Below are 22,692 nucleotides of genomic sequence, written 5' to 3'. Positions count from 1 at the left end.
CAGGTGACTTGCATGCCGTACTGAGGAATACATTTGGGCATTCCAAAGTGGGGAAAAAAAGGGCATACGTATTTTAAAAGGTCATATGACAGGTAGTTGGCATAAAAGGGTAAGTAATGCTGTTAATGCAATTTGCAACTACCAAAAACATGTCTAATTTCTGTCAATTACTTTGCATAGATGCAAAAGGCTATGCAAACAGAGCTCTGAGTCAGTCTGACAGTTTTTCTCTGACTAACTAAGTGTTGGCATGTCTTTTAAAGATATTTTGTATTGTATTACTTTACAGTATTGTATTGTATTACCATAAATCCTCAAATTGTGCCCAGGGTCTTTTATTTACTTAGGCTGCACAAAGCACAGGCCTTTATTTGGGACAGGCTTGTATTCGAGACAGGCCTTTATTTCTTATTAGGCTTCTGTTGTAGAATTTTATTCTTAGAAATAAAGTAAAAGGCTACACTTAAAGTGGGCCAACCCTGTAAACCATTTATGAAAGCCAAAACAGATGCGTCGTCATAAAATACCAACTTGCCAGACACGCCTTCATGAACAATAACAAATTAGCGTAGACAACAGCATAACAGCGTTTTATTGTGAGACATGCGTTTCGTTTGGAGCAGCATACCGGTAGGATATCAAAAGATTTTCGCTTTGGTTTGTGATTTAATTTACTTTTGGACTGTTTGATTCAATTGCTAAATGTTGGGACTGATGGGCACTGAAATCTGGTATTTGATGGTTCACTGTTAAGTTTTATGTAGTTGAAAGGGTGTCGGGATTTCCACCCGTCTGTTTATTGCGAGACAAGGCAGCCGCTTTCATTCATTCATTGAACGTGCGCTGTGCTGTAAATACATGGAAACCTTATTGCGTAGCCAAGTAGCCTAAATTGAGTTAATTTTAAATTTTGCCTTATTTACTTTTGATTAAATTCGTAGGCTGGAATGCCTCGCGGCAACAATTGTGTTTAAATGTATACTGCTTCAGCTTTTGCCAAGCTACTCAGAAGAGGGCGGCAAGCGACTGGTAGGTGTTGGAGACCCATGGTGTAGGACAAGCGACTTTTCATTGGCAACAGTATTAAACCAACCAACAATATAAAATATTAAGAAGAGCTCTTTTATTTCATTGAGTTAAATCGAAACAATGTCTTCTCGTGCTCATGGACTGATAGCCCTACTGGTAGGCAATATTACCCCGGCTTGTATTTGGGGGCCGGCCTTTATTTGTCCGAATCGACCACGCCCCCGTCTATTATCCGAGGCCCGGCTTCAAATAGAATCCCGGACACAATTTGATGATTTACTGTATTTTTATTATAATTTGGACTCATTTGTAGATAATTGTGGAATTATTAATCCAAGCATTGCCCCTGTATTAGTTAGCACATATGATACATATTTTAGCAGATTGTATTGGATTTTAGTAGTTGCGTTTCAGTATTTCGTTTACTCCCCAGGCAGAAACTGACATGGACGATTTCAACAAATCAAAGTCCATATGTCATCTAAACTTCACCAGTAGAGGGAAACCTTTTCCTACATGTACTTCAATGGAAGGAATAGGCTCCAGCTCCGAATGTCAATGTTTCTTCTAATTGCTCCCTGTCTATTTGTTGCTTGCTTACGAATTAACTTGCATTTATGGAACTAAATCGTCCCCATCATTTAATTACACCTGAGGAGCTGAACTTTAATTGGTGGCTCCTAACAAGGATCTGATCTGGCTTGAGCAGTATTAAATGGCTGTTTACTTTCCTGATTGCTAAAAGCATTAAAATGATTGCGCAATGGGATTATGTTTTGTTAATTGCTGGCATTCATTAGCTTGGTAAACGGTGAGGTAGAAGTGATTGTACACTGTGGATAGGATAAAATGATGACTTAAATCAGTATTTCATCCAGCAAATTAAGGCTGCCAGTCTTGTTTTGCTGTACTCCTGAGGTTATTAAAGATGGCTTTCATCCGAGTCCCCTCAAGAACATATTGACAGGCTATAATTAATACTAACCTTTTTAAAGCTAATATACAGTGGCTGCTTCCAATGAAATGCATTTTTCCTTTTAGATTCATCGTAACCTCCCTATATATTTCCAGCTAATCCCAAAGTCAATGAGGAACTGAAACAAAGATTACCCTCCCCAATAAAACAGCAGAGCGCAGAGAGCACAGCACAGCTCAGGTAAAGGCACTGCGCAGCTCATATTACCTTGTTTGTGAAGAATGTTCACCCACACATGGAAATTATGAATTAGATTTAGCAGACGTGAATGTATATTAGCGCTTGTCAGAGGTAGCGGTTATTTTTATATGAAATGCCTTTGTAGGGCTTTATTTTCTAAATCCTAAATTACATGGATTTATGTTTCTCGGACTAAAAATAAAATTGGGTTTATAGGTGTATGTTTGTTCATCTCACATTTTTTTGTTGAATGCAGAACCAAATTGGTTACGAGTACAATTATACGTAAATTGTTTCCATGTTTTGCCATTAGCGATCCTTGTTTAATTTTCAAACCTTTGTGTATTTTGTTAACACAACCCTCCTTGTACCTGTTGTAATTCCGATCCTTTGTTCATTGTTTGATGAATCTTGGGAAAAGAAACCTTCATCTTTGCGGTAGTTACGAGCTGGGAGAAGAGGGATGCATTATTGTTTTTCAGTGGATACTAAGCGGCTGAATTGTTTGTGCACAGACTGCTTCCAGTAAAGGATTTAATGCATAGTCCCATTGTTTTTAGATCAGGTAGGGGGGTACCAGCAATATCCTTTCGAAGACTATAAAGATGTTTAACTTGCAGCCGTAAATCCATTTACAGTGACGTTATACATAAGACTGTTTGCTGTCTGCATTCTTGCAAGGGTGCCTTATAACAGCCCACCTGGCTAATCATTAACTGGCAGCTCGGGCCAGCGGACATGTTGTCCTGTTTGGGGCAAAGAAAGAGCGTACTTTTCTGGATCCATCTCCGCCCTGTCACTGGAAGCCGTAGTAGGCCCATTTAACTGTACTGAAGTGTTCCCCTGGAGACCAATTATACATTGACTACACTAAGCAAAAAAAAAAGAAGCTGCTTCATACCGCCGTGAAGCCTGTTCTGTAAAACATACATGGCAGTGATTTCACCACCTGGTCTGAGTGGTACTCAAATTAAAGCTCTTTGACGTTGATGTTAATTTAGAAATGTACGATATTGGACAAAGGTACAACAGCTAAATTCGTTTATTCAGTAATAATAATAATAATGATAATAATAATTAAATTATTATTTCCAGTGCATCTTTCCAAAATGTATTAAATGTAAGGGGTATAATGTAGAGAGTAGAGATGAATAATCATTGATTTTCTTCAGAAATACTTATATTGATGATGCATATTATTTAAGGAATATTATTTGTATATATGACTGGTATTTATTTGGCTAGTGTGCACATCCAGCCCAATTTGGCATCAGGTGCAGGCCAAAATAAACAACAAAATGTGAGAAAAGCATGTCCGTACACTGAAATGTATGCTTCCAAATGGGAAAAAATTTCTGCAACATTTCAACCAGCAAGGCAAAACCTGATGGAATTGATATGGTCGTTTGCTGATTTTGTTATTGCCGTTTATTTTGTCGTTACACAACATATTAAAAAAAAAAACAGTTTGCCCTGTATGTGACAAGAATAAGCATATTTTCATACACATCCATTCAATATTATGTGTTTTTTAATTTCCGTCTTTTTAGAAAGCTGAAAGCAAGTTCCAACACGTTGCTAGGTCGAACGGATTCAGAAGCAGTCGCTGAGGATCTGCCTAGAGGTAAGAGATTTCAGGGATTTACATCAGAACAAAGCAAATGCTTTTGATACCTACTACTCCGCATCATTAGGCTCCTGTCGATCAGAGCTGGTCCTCTCCTGCATTTTGGACACATGGTAGCCTATTTGTTTGTGGGACCCCACACATCTTAATGTCTTAACTGCAGTCATAGCGCCTTGCATTATTAAGAGAAATGTATTTGAAATAAGAACCTTAAAATATGATATGAGGTGATTATTGTATGACTACTTTTTTTAAGCTCATACTAAAGTTTTCAATAGCAGGCAGCCTACCTGCCACCTTGCTGTGACAACATATTTTTGTTAGCTGGGACTATATATCTGTGTTTGGAAATGGAAGTTCAGTTGAGCGCTGCTTTGTTATTATTTAAAAATGCATTCATGTCTCCTGGATTGGCTAAATACGCAGTCGATTACCGTGTGCTCGGTAATCGGATATATAGGAACGCACGTTTACTTGTCCTCCCGTGGTTCAGTGTTTGGCCGTCTAAATGACATAAGATTTCAAAAGACCTTGCTGTTTACCTGCTTGCTGTTGTCCAAGCGCTGTTCAATGTGATACATAAACATTTATTTACATGTGTAAATCACCCCCGGTCATGATGTTATTCTGCCATCTAATAACTTTACCTAGGCCGTAATGATATGGCAAAGCCTGTATTTAGATAAACTGGTTGGAATGACAATGAGAGATAAACAGAATATTTACTCACCCTTCACCAAGCGCTGCTGATATGTAAATTTATTCAGCTCCCCTGCACAAATACACATTTGGGCTGTTGCTTAAACACTTCAAGCCCTGCTAGCCAAACAGTTTTTAATGACGCCCGCGCGATTATTAATGGGTGACATTTGACGAAAGCTGCTTGAAGCTTCGGGCTATCAAGCGAAGCGTGAGGGACTGCAGAAAGAGTCAGTGATGCAACGTCTCCTTCATTCCACTTTTTCCCACCTATCATTTACAGAGTTAAAAAGCGTTTCCCCAAGGTGCCTAATCTTTGGGATGATTTTGCTCCGGAGTGAAAGGGGGCTCTCCCTCAGATTTTCCCCTAGGAACTGGCCCGTTCTACTAGGCTCATTAAACGGCTGACCCCCCACACTTGTGAGTGAAATGCTGCTGTAAATGCGCACATAGCCTATTTGGTGGCAGTTAGCTTTGTGAGAGGCTCCATAAAAATTAAAGTAGTAACCAAGGTCTATGTACAATGTTACTAGAAATTCCCATATTTGGCGTGCGAAAAGAGGTTATATAAGTGTCTTTTATTCATGGTTGAATTTGGTGTTTGCACTGGTGAGTCTTACGGGGGAATACTAATAACTGTCTTCAACAATCCAGAGAGTCGAGCCCTAGCAACAAAGCTATGAGGCAGACCTCCCTGATCTCTAGTTCAAAACCTGACCTTTTGCTAAATAATTGTCACCACTAAGCCGGAGGTTTTGGACGTAGTGGTGGCAGTCCTCACGGCCCAGCATCAGATTGCATTTATTAACGCAAATAACTCCCCGCGTTTTGAAAGCGTTTGATGCGCTGATGCTGTTTAACTCAGCCTTGTTTGAATTCAACTGCATTTGAATTGCATTGATGTGGGAGCGATTCATCTGATTTTTATATTTTCTAATGATGGGGAAGATGGCTAATTGTCCATGTGGCTGTTGAACCTGGGGATTTAAATGCCTCGTATTTTTAAATGTGATCAAATTAATTGAAAATTAAATGTAGCACACATTAATTAAAACGGCAATGTTTAGATGATGTTTACATCGATATGCAATTATTTTAGCTTATTTTAGATTATTATTTGGCTGTACTGTATCTAATTTGTTATTCTGAAGTATTTTAACTGGTCTGTGTTTGAGGTAGAGGAAGTAAGACAGCCAGAATTGTGTCCCGTCTAAAGGCAGGGTCTTGCAGAGACCTCTGTAAGCATGCCAAGACGACAGGCCCAAGGGTTTGACTCATGCCTGGAGTCTCTCTGGCAGGGGACGTTTGTTTTTCCTCCTCTCCGCCAATTGAAAGGTCTACTTTCCCTACTGAAACCTGCCCGGCTTTACTTTCCTGGAGAGGAATGAAAACAGAAAACGGACATTTGACGTGCTAATATTTCATTAGCCTTTTGCTCTCTATTTTTTTTCCACCCTCTGAATGTACAGAAGCATATATCAAGGTTACAGAACATTCAACATGTCACGGATATCTGCTACAGTTTATTTTAATTTTCCAATTTCCTTTCTGTCTATTATTTGATTTAGATATGACTTCCTTTTTTGTGAAAATAGCATTATGGAATATTTTAGCCATTCTATGCAAGTTACATAATATTACATGCTAGTTATATGACATTAACATAAAGAATAAAAGCACATTTAGCAAAAATACTCTACAAGTCACATAACAGCCATATTCGTCACGATTGGAGGGGTGACTCCTTCCAAATGATGGCTAAGGGGTTTCTCACCGCACAACACACGTACACCGGGCCGACTGTACCCAGACTCTCAGCCCACGTTCCTCTTGGCATATTCTCTGCTTAAGAGTCCATCTCCTGTTTACCCTAACAATGCAGCCAACCCCTTTTCAGGGGGTCTCTTTGTTCCACAGACCAAGGTTTCCCAGCTTTCCCTCTGTGGGGAGCCCAGTGCTGCTCCTCTCAGTCCTGACTCCAGGGCAAGGGAAACTGCAAAGATGATGGAAGAGGAGAGTCATTTGGTGAGGGTTGATGCCCAGGCTCAGACAGAGCTAGACCAGGAAGCAGGACCTCTACACAGGCCTCCCCTGTCGCCACAGGACCACAGCGAACCCTCGACAAAGAGGTGAGGCCTGACTCCAGAGCCCAGCACAAGCCAATGAGAACAGGAGCTCAAATGGGCTTGGTCTATGTGTCTCCTAATAAGGCACTGCAGACTGTTTTTGGAGAAAATAATAGTTGGGGAAAGCGATTGTTTTGATGACCAGAGAGTTAAAAATACAGCCTTTCATGGGCTATTACTCTAGTCCAATCAAAACACTTTCCTTGGAGTCAATTTTAAAAATCATACAAAGCTTTTCTTTTCCAGGAAGTCTCACTCATTTTGTGTGACAAATGGCCATACACATTCCCTGATAAATTCAAAAAGAATGAAATAATTATTGATGAATTTTCAATGATGTGCCTTGGGTGAGCTCTTCCTCTCTGCTTCTGTTTCCTATGACTGGCTTCAGTGGTCAGCATGTAGCATGACCAGCAGTTTAAACACTGACATCACAAAAGGGGTCCTGAGAAGTTCACAGCCGAACAGCCTGAGATGGAACATGGAACACAACTCACCGCACAACACCGCTGTGTAGCGTTCCCTTACCCAGGAGTCATAGCCCAAGCCAAGACCAATTCACTTCCTGCTGGCTTCAATGTCTTGTGCAGGTCCCATGCCCATGTTCTGAAACGGCAAAACACTGACCTTTAAAAGCTTGAGATGTCAGTAGCTGCCATGTCAGGGCTCACATGGACAACCTGTATGGTGCATTGATCGGGAAGAAAGATCTGTAATGCATTGATTGGGCACAGCCTTGATCCATGTCCGTGTGGTGATGCGTTGGTTTCAAAGAAGCAAGGCACACCATGAAACCTCTGTTGTGCTCAGTTGGAGCAGAGACAGACTGCTGGAATATGGCAGTGGTTAGGTTGTCTGCTGAATCCAGGCAGGGGCAGGGGCAGGGGCAGGGGCAGGGGCAGGGAACCCCTTTTGCACGTCATAGCCGATTTTCTATGTTGGCCTGTGGGGCCCAATCGTCTCAGCCCCACGTAACACCCACATCAAGGTTCAGTGCAGAAATCATAGCTATGTGTCAACTGGCAGCATTGCTATCTGTAGATATTCTCGCCATAGCTGTAGTAGTAGATGTTCATAGTAGCTTAGCTGTAGCCTAATAAATATCACAGCTTATGAAAGTATCACCAAGAATGAGGTTGCGGATAAAAAGTGCAATTTAAATCTGGAGTGTTTCCAGAGATCAAAATATGGTAGGCTAGAATAACTTAGTCAAATCTGCCCTCTCAATTTATTACTACCCAAGCTGCCCCCTCCACATTGTGCCATGTGGCATGGATGTATTGTCCATTTGAACTGGATCTTCTTATTGGTGAGAAGCTGATGAGAACAGAATCAAATTCCTAGCTTCAGGTTTTTTAAATGAGGTAATACATTGAAGTAATACTAATACAGTGGTATTAATGTAAAGGTCAGTTGTAGGATTTGCAGATATTACAGCAAATAAGACAGGCCATGCAATAGAGGCCTGGGATTGTGTCCCTTGTGTATTTCATTATTGTGTCTCTGTCCTGGACCTTCCTCGAGTATTCACGTGTAAGTTGTCATATGTCTTTTCTTCTAGCAGTGCAGGAGAAGACCAGGGTATTGCCAATGCAAGCAGCTCCTTTACCTCAGCAAAGCATGCGCCGGTCCTGGATAAGGAGAAAAACATTGTCTTCCTACTCAAGGAGCTGGACTCTCTCAGAGACCTCAATATGAAGGTTAGCATTGACAGGGCCTTTGGGGGATACCATGTGAGGTGCCGTGTGTCCTGCCAGTGACCTGCAAAGAGAAGGTTCTGGGTTTTAGAACGTGGCGTGTGTGCACGAGCCTTTGATAGAATCCCAGGTGTGTAAAGTGACACGGTGTCAAATTTAAGCTGTGCGATTTGGCACGACTGTGTAACTTGTGGTTGAAAACCTGTTCTGTGCGCCCACTAACAGGAATTCTGTCTGAAACTGAGTGTGTGCTGCTTTGTTTGGTGACCGTCTTTTGACCCTTGTGCATCTAAGAGTAAAACTCATATTCAAATCTCCATGTACTAGCATAAATGGTGTTCTAACCGCTACACAGCACAGTGCTGATTAAGAAAGATCTGTTTGGTATATTTGCATTGTAGAACCACCTGAACATTGACAAGCTGGAAAGACTGGTTTCCCATGTACCCTCCCCATGCCAGTGCAGTGTAATATGGACCGAATGGAGTCTGAACATGTTGTGCCCTTGGAATTAAAAGGTTATATCTGCGTTCTGGTTAGTTTTGAGAGATTGCGCTTCAATTCTTTCGCATTCTAACACAGCAAAACTGAAATGCAGGACAGTCTTCATAGGTCAAAATGACAGACACCCTACAGGTACTCTGAATGTATAATATCAAAATGCTATCAAATTGGCTCTACCTCAAACCCTTCAGCTTCAGGTAGGGGGCGCTGTGGCTGTCTTGGCCCTATCATGAGTGCTCACCTCTGCCTTGGCGATGGTTTTCTGTGAGAGTTGGAGCTGGCAGTGTCAGTGTTCCTCTTTTCTCCTCTTGTGTGACTTTGCTGTCAGACGTTTGCTGTGATTCATCGGCTCTAAAGTGCGAGCAGTGGCGAGCACATCTAACATATGGCCAGCAGCTTACCATCCAGCCTTTCTTTTGAAAAGTGGAGAAGTTAGAGGGCTGTCTGTCCATTTGTGTGCTTCTTTGTCTCCTTCTTTTCAATTGCTAACAAGCCTATAACTGGGCAGTATTACGTATATAGCCCCCTGTCCATCTGCAAGTTTCATAGTAACTCTTCTCTTATTCTTGAAGCAACATCATATTTGAAGCCCTTTTTATCTTTTAAGTGTGATTAGATACATTTTCCCTGGGAAAATCCAGTTAGTAAAATGGGCCAAACCATACCCAGCACCCACCTGGATTTGCTCCCCGTCCGACTCCAGGGGCTTTGGTTTTTAAAAAAATTATCTTTGAAATCAAATTCTTTCTGAAGCATGGGGAATGGCTGTGGGGGCCTTCCTGTTTAGATGATAGGAACTATGCATTTAACCTGAAGGTTGCAGGCTTGATTCCCAAGTGGGAAGGTACGTTTGATTCCCAAGTGGGAGGATGGATTTCTTTGTGCTGTTATTGCTTGGAACATTGCTTGACTCTGATGAAGGCCTAGTGCGAAACGTCAGCACGTCTGCCAATAAAGTGGTGACTCTGTAAAGTAGCAGTGTTGCGCTTTTTCCTTACTTTTTCAATTGCTTGGAACATGACATTCATTTATTTATTAAAATGCCCAGCTGCATAATCTAATGTCCCCATAGGGTAATGTCTCACCGTATTAGCAAATTAGTAATACTAATCATTTACAGTTTCCCTGTACCTGATGGAGGCTGTCCACCAATGTGCCAGCAGCTGTTTGGGTCCTCAGGGAGCTCCACCCTCCTCCTCTGGACCACTGAAATGAGTGTAATTGATGCCCTGTGTTTGCAAGTAGCTGTGACTCCTGACAGAAAGACGGGAAGGTGTCTTGAGAGGCTGTTTTTGCTGGCAGGGTCTTTGGAGCTTCACCAGGGAATCAGCCCGGGGCATGTTTTCAAAGCGCAGGGCGGGGGATTGGAACCCATGGCAAAATATTTAAGAATGGAGGTTAAATCATTTGGAGCTTGTAAAATATCACTCCCACAAAGATTTACTGTGCGGTTCTGTTTTATTTTATTTTTTTAATAAGGCCTGTGATTATGTGGCCCTAAGGTCCTTGGAGAATCTTACAGTGGTGCAGCAGCCATATTATCTGTATCTGGAAGGTTTAAATATTGTCTGCATCAGAGTAATGGGTTCATATTTTCTGTATCTGAGGAAGGGTTTCATATTGTCTGTATCTGACGAAGATTTTAATATTATCTGTATCTGAGGAAGGGTTTAATATTGTCTGTATCTGAGGAAGGGTTTAATATCGTCTGTAGAGGACGATTTTCATATTGTGGACAGGGGATGGTGGCTTGATGGTGATGGATATTGTGTTTGGGGACGTGTTCCTGTCCCTGGGTGTGACTGACCCTGTGTGCCTCTCACCCTGCAGCTCCAGGACAGGCTGGCCCTGAGGGAGCAGCAGCTGGAGCAGAGAGCCCTGGATGGCCAGGTGCTGGAGAGCGAGATGGAGGCCAGAGCCTGCAAGAAAGCTGGAGGTACCGTGTGTGAAAGATCTGCGCGGTGGAAAGATCAATACTGTGGAAAGATCAATACTGTGGAAAGATCAATACTGTGTGAAAAATCAATACTGTGTGAAAGATCTGCGCTGTGTGAAAGATCAATGCTGTGTGAAATATCAGTGCTGTGTGCAGGATCAGTGCTGTGTGAAAGATCAGTGCTGTGTGAAAGATCAGTGCTGTGCGAAAGATCAGTGCTGTGTGAATGCTCTGTGTACCCATCAGAGATGGGGACTCGAGTCAGCGACTCTGGCCGAAGTCACACTTAAATCGCACATACATGGACTCCAGATTCGACTCGGACTCGTCCAAAAATGACTTGAGACTCGACTTGGACTTGTGAACAATAAGAGTCTGCCAAATGCCATTGTGAAAATGTGAACAATGTCACAACCAATGATAATTATTCAATTATTTATATGAAAAATATTCCTTAGTTAAAACCCAAAGTCGTTTTACCCGCCACACTGTGTGCCTTTCAGTTGCAACCATAGCAACACCCTACACTGTATTTCTTACAGCATAGCTCACTATGACTACAGTTTCGCATGTTGTGGTCTCATTGAGCCAAACATATTATTGCACCTAGAAAAATGTGCAGAATTAATAAAAGATGCAGGAGTAACAACATCAAATTTCAACAGACATTTTTAAACTCATACGGAATGATAAGTCAGTTTACCAGCTGATCCTAACACTGTTCACTGTTGCATTAACGTAACTTGGCTAAACTGTTGTGTTGGCCAAGTGACACATTTCAGACTCAGTATAATATTTGTGTCACTGTTTAATCAGCATCACAGAAGTGCATATTTTCTTATCTTGTTGACGATGTTGGTTTGCATTTCAAATGGTTGATCTTGAAAAGCTATGCAAGCTAGAGAACCACGAGCGTAAGGTGCAGTAACGTTAAAACCAACATATTCAGGTTGGCTTGAAAAGCCCTATACATTTTCATTGTCAATGTAGTTCACACAAGTAGCTGCGTTTTCAGTAGAACCGCCATGTAATAGGATTTTGATCTTGAGCCTGATCAAGGGTTGCAATATTTTAAAAACCTTTCAGTAGCCTATGCTCTTTAAGATGGATATGCAAACAGGGCAGCAAGTGATTTTGAATGTCTTGTTAGGTGACGTTATGTACTAGTTGCGTGGACATTGTTTGGTATTGCAATGTCATACAAATATGAACTGTATTTTCGAGAGAGCTTGTTTGTAATTGACGTTAACATTAAAAGCTACTGTAGAACCCGAGTTTGGCATGTACTGTAGTTGCATGCGGTTTTGAAATGATTTACAATTTTACTATGCATTGGTTAATGACATTCCTTAGGATTCAAGGTTTTCCTATAGTATAATGTAGATGTATTCCCAAAATCATAGCTCCTGATTTCTTGCATAAACAATATCTAGCCTCATTAGATTTTTTTTTTTAATGATTAAAGTAAATGCTTATCAGTTACCTCTCATTTAAAAATGAAAAAGTAAGAGTATATTTATAAAACAATACTGCAATGTGATTCAACACTTTTTAACTTTGTTTACAAATATAATAATAATTATTATTATTAAGTCGCAGATGCAGATTAAGACTAGTCCAAAAAATTTTTTTATTGGAGTTTATCCATTCAAGCTGCATTTAGTCCAGGATTAAGATTAATCTGTGTGCATGTTTTGTTATACCCCATGGTAATGCTTACATTATGTCACATGAGTTCTTAAAAAATAGAGTGGTTATTTATTTGATATTATTTATTGATATATCAATTACCTACCACACCAGACCTTTCTCCAGCCAATTTGAGAAGCATTGGATCAGGCATGGTAGTTCATTCATATACAAATATACAGTACTGTGCAAAAGTTTTAGGCAGGTGTGAAAAAATGCTGTAAAGTAAGAATACTTTCAAAAATAGAAATGTTAATAGTTCATTTTTATCAATTAACAAAATGCAAAGTGATTGAACAGAAGAAACATCTAAATCAAATCAATATTTGGTGTGACCACCCTTTGCCTTCAAACCAGCATCAATTCTTCGAGGTACACTTGCACAAAGTCAGGGATTTTGTAGACATATAGTCAGGTGTGATTAACCAGTTATACCAAACAGGAGGTAATGATCATCAATTTAATATGTAGGTTGAATCACAATCATTAACTGAAACAGAAACAGCTGTGTAGGAGGGTTAAAACTGGGTGAGGAACAGCCAAATTCTGGAGCTTTCAGCAAATGCAAACATTTCACTTAAAACATAGTGTTTTTGTGATTAATAATAATATATAATATAGTAATACCCATGGGCATATATTGTAATATAGTAATACCCATGTGCGTATTGACAGTGAGGTCCATAAGTATTTGGACAATGGAACAATTTCTGTTCTTTTGGCGCTGTACTCCGTACATCCATATTGTGAAGGAATTACACATCTGTTATTATACATAGACCTCCCATTTTGGAGGACCAAAAGTAATTGCACAGTTGACTTCTCAGCTCTTTCTGTTTAGGCAGGTGTATTCAATTGCTTACTTGAAGGTATAAGAGAACTTTCGGTATGCTAGGTCTGAGAAGTACATGGATGGAGAATGGAGGGAGGTCAGTGCCCCAGACTTCACACTGAAGGAAAGGGCTGGAGGTGTGAAGAGGGTGGAAATTAGCAGTGGTGAAGAGGGTGGGGGAGGTTAGCAGTGCAGAGGGGGGAGGGTTAGCTGTGGTGAGGAGGGGGGGTTAGGAGTGGTGAGGGGGGGGGTGGTTAGCAGTGCAGAGGGGGGAGGGTTAGCTGTGGTGAAGAGGGGGGGTTAGGAGTGGTGGTGGGGGGGGGGGGGGGGGTGGTTAGCAGTGGTGAAGAGGGTTAGCTTAGCTGTGGCCTCCTGCCAGGTGTGACCATTCTGCATCGCACACTCATGCACGCCACCTCTGTTTGCCCAAGGAGGAGAGTCACTGCGGGTGCTCGTTATTTATTTATTTTTCCCAACGCGTGGTCTGGTCCTGGCGGCTGTCAGATCCTGGATCCGCAGCGCATATGAGGGCCATACCTGCCCCGCCACCCACAGGGGTTCAAGGGACTACCGACTCCATGCCAAAACGGTGCCAACAAAGGAGGCCGTTTGCTCTCTCCGCTGCCGATCAAATGGAGGAAGGAGTGGAACTCTCATCCTTACCATCTTTGATCAAATGAAAAGGAATTGCAACATCAATAACATGCATTTATTAGTAAGCAAAGAAGCTTAGTAATGCACATTGATGTGGAAAGCTTTCTGCTCTTGTGGGTTGTGCAGAAAATGGAGAATCCTTTAACAGCATGGCTAATGCTGTGGGTAGGTGGCTTCTGTTTACACTAACGGTTCTAGAGTCCTTGCAGAGTGACAGACACAGACCCTCCGTTCTCTCATTTCTGCAGGCGCCTGGGCGCAGGGTCAACACATTTTGCACGCTGTAGCTAAGGCTAGGGCTGGCCATTTTTATTTGCCACTGAAGATTAGTTTACTAATCCCAGTGTAAAACAGCCATAATTGATGTACTGCACCAATTGTTCTACTATAAATTACAGAATGTGTGATAAGCTTGTTTAAGAAAGGAGATATCCAACTAATATGGTAAATATGCATAAATTTGTTTTACTTATGACCTGAGTATCTTACCGTATTAGCTTACATAGTAACCAGTCATGTTTGTTAATGTAATTTAAGTTCTCTGAACCTCTGCTGAACAAATATTGAAATTTAGTACAAGAAATTCCTTTGTAATTACTTTTAGGTAAAAGCTCTCAGCTCCAGAATTATTGGCACCCTTGATGAAAATGAAGCAAAAAGGCTGTATGTACAGTGGGGTGCAAAGGTTTGGGCACCCTTGTTTTAAATGTCTGTTACAATTAATCTGTATGTGATCGAAAGCAAACCTGAACTCTAAATGGAGTTAAACATGAGACCTTTCTGCAAATTGAAAGCAAGGTTGCTTTTTATTTTCATTCATTAATTTATAAATTATAAAAAAAGGAAAATGGCCCTTGAGTTCTTTTTGATTATTTTTAAGCCCAGACCCAGGTGGTTTACTTATTAGGGCTTCAATGAGTCAGATGAGTATAATTTCAGGGCTGAACTTTTTATTCTGAAATATCTCCATGCCTTCTGAAGTATACAGCTGCAATGGCTGTTCTGTCTGGTATTATCAACTATGGGTTCCTCTAAGCAGTTGTCCAAGGATTTCAGAATGAAGGTGATTAATTTCCAAGAAGGAGAAGGCTAATAAAACTCTACCTATTTCCCTGTCAGAAATATTACTAGAAAATGGAAGATCGAACAGTTGAAGTCAAGGCAAGGTTTGCAAGACAAAGAAAGATTTCAGATAGAATGGCCCAAGACCTGGTGAGAAACACTCAGAAGGACCCACACATCAAGGCAAAAGAGCTGCAAAAAAAGAGTAGCAGACACAGGTCTAGCTGTTCACAGGACAACAATACAACATGCTTTAAACAACAAATACCTACATGGCACAGTTGCCAGAAAGAACGACCTCAACACAAAATTAAGTATCTGAAGTATGCAAAAGAATTGAGAAGCCTGAAGCATTTTGAAACAATGCCTCCACCAAAGAAGGTATGTTTGGAGAAAAAAGGGTGAAGCCTTTTTAGAGAAGATCACCTTGCCTGTGAAGCATGGAGGTGGATCCATTATGCTTTGGGGTTGTGTGGCAGCTGGGGACACAGGAAATATTGTGCGAGTGAATGGATTCCATCAAATATATAAATTCTAGAGGCCACACATTGAAGTTGAAGAGATGTTGCCTATTCCAGCAAGACAATGATCCAAAGTATACCTCAAAATCAACCATGAATTACCTCCAGGAAAGACAGATGAAGGTTTTGGAATGGCCACCACGGTCCCCAGACTTGAATATTTTCGAGACATGCCGAGACATGCCGTACATGCAAGGAAGCCGAAGAATATTTCTGAGCAGGTGTTCTGGCAGGAAGTTCCATAATTGCAGTAGATACGAAAACAATTGTTTCTCCTGAATATTTTTTCTATTGAGTTCAACAGGAAAATTTGTTAGGGGAAACAATTATTTTCATATCTGCTGCATATCTGGCAGCGGCATGGTGGGTTGAGACTCATTTGATACCTTGAACCCTTGATGACTTAATGCCATTTAGCCAACAAATGTGTTCCATACTGTATCAGCATAATTTACAGCTGAATCTAGTCCAACCCCCCAATTCCCATAGAGATCCATTCAAATGCAAGGAATTTAGTATCACTTGTAGGACAACCTGAAAATAAGGTATCCAGACTCTGATGATGCTGATAGGTCACAGACATCAGTCCGTCATGTCATGCGAAGGATGTGCAACAGAATACTGAACATGACATTGAGCATTACATAACATTGCTGTGTCTCAAACATTATGGTACCCTCGAATGGGGGGATATGTATAAGCACTGCTATAATTTCTATATGGTGAAACCAAAATGCATAAAAATGTCCTTTTTTAAAATCTGACCATGTGCACTTTAACCACAGAAATTTAAAATTGTACAGAGACAAATTAATAAATTAGTATAAATATGAGGCGACAAGCATGCCAAATCCATTTGTTATCCATCAACATGGGAAAAGCCAAGGAAATGTCAATTCAAAATATATAGATGATAACCTTCACAAGTCTTGTAATGGATACAAAAAATGTAGAAATGTTTAAACATAGCACTTGGCACTGTAAGGGCAATAATACAAAATGTATAACATCGGGAATGGTTGCAAACTTGCCAGGAAGAGGACGTAAGTGAACGTTTTCCCCACAGATGGTGAGGGAGCCCATAAAGGAAGCCAAGGATGACCATTTAAAAATGACAGAGATTGATTACATCTTAGGGCCACCAGGTCTCAAAAAGAACCATAAAACACCACCTCCATACCAACAAACTCTTTGGGTGGGTGGTATGAAAAAAGCCCTTACTGAGCATAATAAACAAAACCAAGCATCTGGAGTTTGCGAGACGTCCTTGGAATTATGACTTGAAGAGAGTGCCTTGGTCAACCTTTTGGCTATACACACCATCAACATGTTTGGTGGCAAAAGAGGAATGCATACAAGGAGAATCACCTCATACCTGTTGTGCGTCATGCCATCGCCAACATCCATGTTCTACAATGGCCACCTCCCATACTTAAATCCCATCAAAAACTTGTGGTCTGACCTGAAGCCCATAAGCGAAAACCCAAAGATGTCAATGATCTTGAAAAGTTCTGCGAATGTGTTCTCTAACCCTATCACAAATTATAGGAAAAGACTCATAGCTGTCATCATTGCTAGGGGTGGTTGCACAAATGATTAAACCAGGGGTGCCAATAATTGTAATAATTCTGGACCTGACTATATGTAAAAGGACAATAATTAGCAAGCATTGCCAACTTTTTTTTATGAAAAAGTTGGCAAACAGCGTATTGGCTGTCCTCATTGAATTTTCCCCAAGTTCAGGGAGGGGTGTTTAATGAGTGACATTCCAAATTCCTGAAACAGAAAAATGTTTTATTTTTATTTTTGACTGAACTTTTTAATGGCTCATTGCTTATCAAGAAACCACTTCACTGTAATGGGAGGAGTTTTGTCTTGACGGTAACAAAGTGGTAACAATGGATAATCTCAATCTCCTGGTGGTCCCTCTCTTTTTTTATGTTCTATGTTTTTGTGCCTTATTCAGACAGTGCTTTACTAAGCAAGAGTGAATACCACGGTAGGTAAATTATCACATATGTTTTAAGAGTCAGCTGTCCAATGGGCATATCTGTCCAACATATCTTGCCATGGTGGTCCCTCTCAAAATTCTGGGCCTTGCATGTCAAGCATTGAGGAAGACATCCTTTTTAATTTTTTGATGCTAGGCCCTTCCATGCACTAGAACAGTGTTTTAACAGGGCAAGCCACTCATCAGCCCTGACAGTATCTTTTCAGCCTTCCAGACCCTGGCTCTGCATTACCTGCTTTTTCCATTCCCATCATCTTAGATCACTCCATAGCCATTTTGCTAATCACTGTTCTGGAAACGGTGTCAGAACAGTGTTTACGTTGTTAGCCATTGAAATAAGCCTGGTCTTAAACACCAAATTGACCTGCTGTCAGGGAACGCCATGAGGCACCTAGATAGATAAAGCTAGATAGACCATTGCACTTAGTGTATAATGGTTTTCTCGAAGGTCTTTACATTGATGAGGGGGAAACTCACCTCAAACCACAGCGCTCAATTTCGCCTATTCAATAATACCTGTTTCACCAGTGCAATGAACATGGGAGAACATGGTAACCTACCTTGCACAATGTTTGTAATATTGTAATCCCGGAACAAGCTTACACACCCGATATCAGAATGTAAAATAAATGTGGGGAAATAAAGCTGTTTTGTCTAGAATCAGTTACCGCGGCGACTTATTTATTTTCCATTCCTTATTACTAAAAGCGCACAGATGTGCCCGGCCGCTGCGGAGACCCTCACCACAAAATGAGTTTCACTTTTGTTAATACTCGTGCCTCCCCGTTTCTCTGGCAATAACTGTGTGCCAGGGGAGCTTAGCAGAGTTATTGTATTGCAGGCGGGCTGCAGATTGTGCAGCCCGGCACGGCGGTGTTAATAACCACGCTGTGTTTCTTACACCCTTTCCCCCCCCTCAGCCCTGGTGGAGGAGATCTACAAAGCGCAGAGGGAGCGGGACCAGGCTGTGATGGCCCGACTGAGGCTGGCCAATGAGGAGAGGGACGAGGCCCTGCTCCGGGCTATGAGACTACAGCAGACCGCAGAGGAGTACGTACACCACGCCCGCCCTCCCGTCGTGGCCAGGGACCCCCCGGGGTGGTGGTGGTGGGGGGGGGGAGCCTGAGAGGAAGGGGGGGTGAGGGGACCAAAAGTCCGGCCGCTGAAAAGGATTCCTTTGGCTTTCCCTCTTCCAGGATCTCAGGCTAAACTCTGTTAATTCACAAGGCCCCCCCCTCCCCCTTCCTGTGGTCCTTTTCGCGGGAGTGTTGGGCGAAACTCGTTTGCTCGTCACTTAGGAGACTGCGCTTTGTTCTTCAGCCCGGCAGACAAGGTGAATGAATGGGCTGGGGTGGGGGGGGGGGGATCCAATATCGACTGGTTTGGAAATAAATCAGAGGGGTGTGACATTTCATAAAGGAGTCCCCTCGCACTTAGTACAAGGTTGTCAGTCAAGAGTTGCACTGTATAGGAAATCAATCAAGTCCTTTAGCCCACTAGATATTTACCGCCCTGTCTGAACAGGCCTAATTAATGTGATTTAAAAAAATTTTTTGGTGGGGGCTGTGGGGGGTGCTCTTAAGTATGAGGCCCTTTAAAATGAAGGCCCTGCATTGTCTGTCTCTGAAAGAGGAGCAGGCAATATTTGCCAGTGCAGTTTAGAAGTAATTACATTTCTACTTAAGGGAATATAACTTTCTGTTGGAAGCAAATCTATATTTCCTTAAGGCTCTGTGTGTTCAAATGATCACCACTTGATAAAAACTCAGATATTAGTACAGGAACCCATTTTTCTTTTCTTTCTTTATTTCCTTTCCAAATTCTTTTTGGAAAAATGACTGCAAACTTGACAGCGATTTGTTTGGCAAATTTACTATGAAAACGACACTCATCAAATTAGAAAAACCTTTTTTTTTAGTCTGTTGTTAATATTGTTTTATTTTATTGCTCCGGTTTTGATCTGAGTGGATCCATTACCTTACTGTCAGTGGCAATCAAAAAACATATTTCGGTTTGGCCAAGTAAATGCCAAATAGCTTGGAAATCTAATTAAAGATAACATCCCCTCATTTTCCTCTCCCAGCTTCCCTTTTTAAAAAAAAACGGTAATTGATAGCCATGCAAAATCCCATTATCTTTTTTGGGAATGTGGAAAAGCATGTTCTAAACCTTTATTTTCAGAGGTCAGTCCTTGGACCTTCTGTGATTGAGTATGTGCGTATATAATGGGAGGTGATCCTTGTAATGCCTTTGTAAATGAGATCAGGAGTTGGGGTTTTTTTCTCCCTGGGAGAACTGGAGAAATGGGACGTGCTAACGCACCTAAAGGAGAAGGGCGAATGCAGACGAGCTTCATCCAAGCACAATTTCACACTCCACAAACAGCCCTTATGCCAGGAAGGGAATGGTGCTGATATAGAAATGTCACTTCATCCAGTTAAAAAAGAAAAAATCGGGCAAGCTGAATATTCGTTATTTTTTGAGAAACCGAGCAATTGCATCATGCAGCAAATAATGTTTAATAGATATTGCTGTGTGAATAGGAAGAAAAACAGGTTTTACAATAAAAAAAATTACATTTTCTAAAATGGCACTCTATATTGTGTGGCTGAATTTTGGTTATCTTTTTCTATAAAATAATTTGCGAGTTAAAAAAAGATTCTGCCTCATTCTGTCTCATATCCTATTTGTAATTTTGTATTTTTTTATATTAACCCCTTAAGTTGAAGTAAGTTTTTTTTGTTTTCATTCCTTTTTTCAGCCTGTCATTTTCAATCACTATGGTAACAGGATAAACCACTTAAAAGTGTTTAAGATATAACTCACGGTTATATCTGCATCACCTATTTTAACATGCTATTGCTTTAGCGACAACAGTTTCTTGCTTTGTAACATGTGGGTGGTAAAACAAGTGTGGAGGACCTCACCTTCTCTGCATTTTGGATATCCACATACTACAAGAAATAAGGTAATGTCAGTGTCCTTTTCACGACAAGTGTACCGTGGACCAAATGCATAATAGTTTCTCATTCTAAAAAACTTTAAGAAACTTCTAAGAAACCTTGATAAATTGTCCATTGTTTACTTAGAATTTCTCTGGAGTAATTATCACTGTTGTCCTTTTATAAGTACTTGTACATAGAAATGCTATTATCTCCGTTTTGTATAGACTCTGAACAGTATTTGTAATTTAGTTGCAAAGAAAATTCAGTATAACTTCAGTTCATCAAAGAACTGACTGCGGCCATGTTATTGAAGTGAAGACGAGAATGCATTTTAGCTAATGAATGCTTATAAATAAGGAGCCAGCCAGCTTTTGATAAATAGCATGTGAATGTGTTTGACTTGTTGATGGGGGTATTTGACAAAAACTTAAATCAATGGACCTCAATGAATAGATCAGGATACAAGATGGTATTATTGCGATTATTGTACAAATCTTTTTATGATCTCCTCGACCTGTTTCTGTCTGAGGATCGCTGCAAGAATTTTGGGACAGAGAGGTAGGGGAGGGTGGGTGGGAAGTGCAAACCCTTTTTTCAGGATAAAAAATGTTGTATAGTTTAGTAAGAAATTTAGCAGAATGTTTAGCAGAATTTTACACCTCATAAGGCCCATACTTTCACTGTGTTTGAACTTCTGTAACTTTTTTCTGTAATATTTGGAGTAATTGTCTTGGAAAACAAACCCCAAAGGGTTACCTTTCAGAATAAACCAGGATTATGCCTGTACTCAAAAGGGTTTAAGAATAGTAACTATTTTATTTTGGGTATGTCATTTTTAAGCTTGTGTCAAGAAAAGGGGTAATACTTAAAAAATTGTAAGGGTGTGTTTTTTCTCCAAAGTCGGCTCTACATAACTAAAATGTTTTTGCTAGTAATGCTATCATTCTTTATCTGCATCCACCAAGATAGACCAAGCCTTTAGAATGCCTTTAGAACAGCCCCTGGTCCTGACCCAACTTCTAGAGTGATATGTCATGGAAGGATAGTATTTAAGTTGTGCCTCTTCGTCAAGCTTTGTTTTACGTCTGTGCGAAGTATGTTGAGAGACCTGCCCCTAACCGAACCAGTGCTTTGTATGAAAAATGAAAATATTTAGTAGATTTTTCCGGCCGTCTCTGTGGGAAGCGGTGCAGTTATTACAGTGGTGTTCCTCCCTCTGAAGGCACCCAGCGGTGAGAAGCACAAACGATCCTATCCCAGACTCTCTCTCCTCAGCTCCGCACATATGAACAATTGATCCCTGTAGTCATATATAGCAGTAAACATTAATAACTTTAACAGTCCCCTGTCAATGGCGAATATACAGGGTGTTATTGTGGAGTAATGGCTCAGCCTCATCATGGCTTTTAATATGTTCAGCTTTTGTGATCGACTCTGAAGACCACCAGCAGAATGCAATTACTGGAAGTGCTGGTAGATTTGGGAAGTGATCTCATATTTCAGTGCTAAAGAAAGGTAACTAATGGAGGTATCTGTGTCACCTTTCTTCCCTATCTAGACTGGAGAATAGTAACCCAGCAGAGAATGATGCGGTAAGCCTTTACCTTCAGAGATATCCTGCTTATCTCTGTTGTTTCCCCACCAACTTGTCTTGCCAGAATGTTTACTTCAAGAGTCTTTGTTTGATGGGAAACAAAGATAGATGGACCCATCATTTATACTTTGGGATTAAGTTGTAATCCCCTTTTATAATGTATTTATTATCTCAATATTTATTAAGATTAAAAAGATGTGACTATAGGTTTGATGAAGGGTTTCTTGGGTTACTGTAGTGCAATGGAACCATATCAATGGGTCCACACCTTATGATATGATTAAAACAACAGATTATTCAGATGAAATTGTAGTTTGGGAATGGTACATTTAATTTGGCTTTACTCAAAACCACCCTGTCTGCCTTAAGCTATATCAAAGTAATAAATCATATGTAAGATTCGATGTCTGATGCATGATTTAATGTTCAGTTTAACAAGGGGCTGCCAGATGGCACATCCAGTTGCGGTGCTAGTTCTTACTACAGTGATATTTCCCACAGCCTGTGGCTGGGAGCCCTGTCGTGGCACTCCATAATTAGCCATCATTTTGTACATAGAGAGCTTCTCCCCGCCTCATTGCACAATAAGAACCCCTCAGGTCAAATGTGT

At 40.8% G+C, this 22,692-nt stretch overlaps 1 protein-coding gene across 6 annotated transcripts in view; it reads left to right on the top strand.

The window, feature by feature from the left end:
• Positions 1-22,692, top strand: part of mipol1 (mirror-image polydactyly 1) — a 113,517-nt gene that overhangs the window by 40,506 nt on the left and 50,319 nt on the right. For 2 of the 6 annotated variants that reach the window (XM_061251322.1, XM_061251341.1), the window contains exons 3-9: positions 2,101-2,185; positions 3,736-3,809; positions 6,409-6,640; positions 8,199-8,337; positions 10,669-10,774; positions 18,464-18,593; positions 22,047-22,080. In XM_061251322.1, the coding sequence (XP_061107306.1) occupies positions 2,101-2,185; positions 3,736-3,809; positions 6,409-6,640; positions 8,199-8,337; positions 10,669-10,774; positions 18,464-18,593; positions 22,047-22,080 (800 nt within the window). Of the gene's footprint in view, positions 1-2,070; positions 2,186-3,735; positions 3,810-6,408; positions 6,641-8,198; positions 8,338-10,668; positions 10,775-18,463; positions 18,594-22,046; positions 22,081-22,692 lie in introns of all 6 variants that reach the window. The other 4 variants (XM_061251331.1, XM_061251368.1, XM_061251359.1 and 1 more) reach the window with 4 other exon arrangements.

Source organism: Conger conger, chromosome 1 (assembly GCF_963514075.1).
Source record: "Conger conger chromosome 1, fConCon1.1, whole genome shotgun sequence".
Taxonomy (NCBI): domain Eukaryota; kingdom Metazoa; phylum Chordata; class Actinopteri; order Anguilliformes; family Congridae; genus Conger; species Conger conger.
The sequence above is the reverse complement of the archived record's forward strand: the minus strand, read 5'-3'. Positions and strand labels throughout refer to the sequence as shown.